The sequence below is a fragment of the Triplophysa rosa genome, linkage group LG5 (genome assembly GCF_024868665.1).
Source record: "Triplophysa rosa linkage group LG5, Trosa_1v2, whole genome shotgun sequence".
NCBI lineage: Eukaryota > Metazoa > Chordata > Actinopteri > Cypriniformes > Nemacheilidae > Triplophysa > Triplophysa rosa.
In genome coordinates, this window is record NC_079894.1 from 18470420 (window position 1) to 18474682 (window position 4263).

The window sequence follows — 4263 nt, forward strand, 5'->3', positions numbered from 1 at the left end:
CGAGGCGAACTCGTGAAAGAAAGTCAAACAGGTTTGAAATAACAAGAGGGTGAGTAAATGATGCCAGAATTTTCATTTTTGAGTGAACTATCCCTTTAAGTGTATTGTAAAAGTCTTTTGTTAATTTAAAAGTTGAGCAGTCTTATTGCATGGTCTGACTGGAAACTGCTTCAGTAATTAGAGTTTTTTTCCTTTCTTACATGTGAATGTATTAGCTCACTGACTGTGTGTGCACCTGCCCTGCGTGTGTTTGTGTTTTCTCAGACAGATGGCTCTAAGCTGACCTTTAGCAAAGCCAGATCAGTAAACGGGCAAAGTAGGCCATCATTCACTGCTCTCTCTCTATCAATCTCTACAGGTCATCAGAGTTCAGAGCCAAGCAACACCGAAGCATCATGACAACCATTGGAGCCAAAGCTGTGTGAAGACAGAGAGTCATTGTGATGCTGAGAGGCAGACAGAAAGATGTGATCAACATTATAACCTGCACCTCAATGAAAATTCATAGACTCTTCCTTTCAGCTGTCAATCGATTTCATATTGTCATTTCACATACACACACAAACACACACACACATATTCAACATGTTCTTGCTTAAGTGACCTGTTTTGCTTTCTTGCTTTATTTTATCCATTCTTACTTAACCATTGTTAACATTCTGCACTTAACTGTCATTCCTTTTTTCCTTTATTTCACTCTCTCTCTGAGTCTGCTGACAATCCTTGACATTAAAGAACTTTTGCTATTTATCTTCAAATTATTAGAATGATATTTTGTAAAGTATAATATATAAACAGAACAAGTATTTGCACTAATCAGCGCTTGAATTCCATTCGGTGGAAGTTATTTCCCCTCACGTTCAGCATTAACGTGCAAAGTTTTGCAGTGTATGACTAACCTATTCTTATTGTTTTCATTAGCAGTATTACTGTTGTCTTAATCTGCATTGTTTATGCAACTGGATAAATGTTTAAAAGTTAGCTGGCCCTAAATGAGCTTTATTTTCTACTAAATGTGATTGATTGAATTAATAAAAACAGAATATTACATGTGCTGTTGTTTTCTTACACAGCTAGGCCTATCTGACATGTCATGGTTTTGGATATAAGTGATCAATAATGTTTGGATATAGAAACAACTGTTTTTATCAAATGTAATAAAAAAAATGTACAGACCATGGTACATGGATATAGTATTTATTCAGTACCATGGTATTTACATGATGTGCTACAATAAAACAATAGCATAATAATACCTTAGTAACTTTAGTACATTTTGTTAGACTTGAAACACAGATTTGATGATTCTGACTGAATCTTTAAAAGGATAGTTCTGTCATTATTTATTCACCCTCTGTTATTCAAAACATGTTACTCTTTCATCAGTGGAACACAATAGAAGATATTTTGACTTTGATTTTTGTGTCCATACAGTGGAAGTTAAAGGGGATCAATGTTGTTTGGTCAATGTTCGTTTTTCAAAATATCTGCAGAATATAGGAAGTCACAGGTTTGAAATTACATGAGGGTGAGCACGGTGTGTCTCAGAGACAGACTGACATTGCCTTAAAAATGTTGCCTTGGTTGTTTTTAACAGATGCATTTTTTGTAAAGAAAAGTGTTCAGTAATTGGTGGTTTAAAGATCAGTTCAAGGACATTTAGTCAATTAATGATCAAATAGAACTGGGTACCAGATGCCGCTGTCTTCTCTTATTGCCACGGGGAGGCAGTAGAGCCCCAAAACAAACATCTGCCACGCATCAGCAATTTCCAAACTGAGATTATTGAATTTATTGTGTGACTGGTGTTCAAATGTCTCCAAAAAATAATTTATCTCACATCATCGGGCTATTTTTCACTAAATTACTTAAAAGGAACGATTTAAAGTTCACTCAAATTGAGATTCTGGGTATTTTTACGTCTTCCAAACGAAATTACAAATATGTTAAAACTAAATCGAACCGCAGTACAATTGCGTATAGGCACGCTTATTTCATAAGTGTTTTGTTGTCCATTTCATTGACAGATAAAAAATTCAAAGACCATTCTTAAGTATGATTAGACTATAAGGTCATACAATTAAAGTGGACAACATATTTTGTCAAAAATTAACAAAGTATAGTAAATATATGCAGTGTTTGAAGATAAAGATGTTTGTCTATCGAGGCGCTGCTTTGAATTGGATGAATAGACTAATCTTATGACAAATAGTACATTTGTAACAAATGCACACTGTTGCCAAATCATATACGGATATTATCCTAACGTCCATCTAGTTACACCTTTTCAGATTACTGTGGAAACCATTATCACAAATCAAAGAAGCAATTAACGTTTAAAACGTGAGAGCCATGTTCATAATACATTAGATTAGGCTATATATGTTTAAACGTGTGTTATCGTAAACACAAATACTCGCGCAATTATGTAAAATCAGAGGGAATCTGAGGAGATGGTGGGAATATCCATTAATCATTTCATTAATGCTGTCTCTAACACGCGCGCGCGCGCGCACACACCCACACATACAGCCCTGGTGGAGGAGGCTGTAAATGAAGTGACATGGCTTTAAAGGCCGATGCATAAACGATGAGACTGCAGTATACACATTTATTATCTGCTAATCACATTAATTACAGCAGGATTCAAGACACATATGCTCATTCTCTACCTAACAAATAATACTGGTGGTGGTACCATCATGACACGTAGCAAATATATTAATAAATATATGACATATACAAACCTGTGTCTTTTGTTTTTGTTGTAAGTGCACAATACACAGTTCCCACGCAATGATCTACCCACCTCTTACAAATCACCTTCTCTGATTCTCACAGATTCACACACACTGAAGTGGTTCAAGTCGAACAGTGAAAATAGTGAGTAACCCAAGCAGATGGCATCAGTCAGCAGAATTCAGTAAACACCGGAAGACTGCTTCATTTTTTACAAGCAAGTTTACTGTAAGTTTCCGAGACACGAAACAAGTTAAAAAGTTAATGTTACACGGTGTAACCAACTATGTTTCACACTGAAACCAACTAATCACACATTTTCTCACTTCCATTTCATAAATAGGAGCCTGTCAGAGTGTGTGGTGAGCGTGTTCATATATTTTTTTCAGCGCATGTGCAGTGTTTTTGGCATTAGGAGCAGGCTATGGCGCATCATTAAGTATTTATAGATGTAAATTAATTCCCTGTTTAACTTTCTCAAGCCTTCAACACTGCCTCATAATTGGATTCTAACCTCTTAAATGTGCCTCTGACAAGACATGAATGTTGCTGTGTTCTAATAAGGCAAGATTTGGCGAGATTGGAGCGTTCAGCTGTGCGTTTATGAATATGAGTGAAGTGAAGGAGGTGCGTGCGTCCTGCTTGGAGGGCTGGACTGCATGTGTTAAGGGGATGACTGTCAAAAGAAGATGTGCATCTGGGAAGATGAGCAAAGGTTTGCCCACAGACTGCCAGACTGATGCCCGATCAAGTAACTCTCCTCTCTTCTGTGATGTATCTACACCTCAGTCCTGTGTCTGCACCTTCTGCATCTTCTCAAACATTTTCTCAGTCCTTTTCATTCTTACAAATTCTATCTATCTATCTATCTATCTATCTATCTATCTATCTATCTATCTATCTATCTATCTATCTATCTATCTATCTATCTATCTATCTATCTATCTATCTATCTATCTATCATCTATTTTTCTGAGTTATTTGTTTTGTCATTGACCTTCTAGCATAGAGGAATACTTTGTTGTTCTGCCATTTTCTGCGTAATTTCTGCTGAAATTACAGATGTCTCTAAAGTTCATCCTATTTTAATAGCTGTATGGATGTTCTGTTGGGGAGGTTAAATTGTGGACTTTAAATTGTGCTTTGAACATGTTTCTGTCACATCCTCCGTGAGAAATTGGCCAGCGTGGTAATTGCAAATGCCAGTGCTCGGATGAATATCACATTTTTTTTAGGTTTAGTTGCTCGTTTTATTGGACTGTTCATGCCTTCTTTATTACATCTTGTGCAGTGGGACGGGTTTCGGTTGTTTCGTGTTGTTTTCAAGGCGTTGGTCAATTATTAAAACTTTTGTTAGCTCTTCTCATTGTTTGTAACATTTTCTGACTTGTTTTTCTGTCCATTTGAGTGTATTCTTCTTGTTTATTTGTGGTTATTCCTTCTCAAATGAAATATACGCAGCGTAAAGACTTGTTTTTCTTCATTGTTGTCCCAGGCACTGGCTGAGCCTTCATACTGTCCAAC

At 36.4% G+C, this 4263-nt stretch overlaps 1 protein-coding gene across 3 annotated transcripts in view; it reads left to right on the forward strand.

The window, feature by feature from the left end:
- carmil3 (capping protein regulator and myosin 1 linker 3) overlaps positions 1 to 1048 on the forward strand; it is a 54607-nt gene extending 53559 nt beyond the window's left edge. For all 3 annotated transcript variants that reach the window (XM_057334383.1, XM_057334384.1, XM_057334385.1), the window contains one exon: positions 359 to 1048. In XM_057334383.1, the coding sequence (XP_057190366.1) occupies positions 359 to 399 (41 nt within the window). In that variant the 3' untranslated portion in view covers positions 400 to 1048. The remainder of the gene's footprint in view (positions 1 to 358) is intronic.
- Positions 1049 to 4263: the final 3215 nt, after the last annotated feature.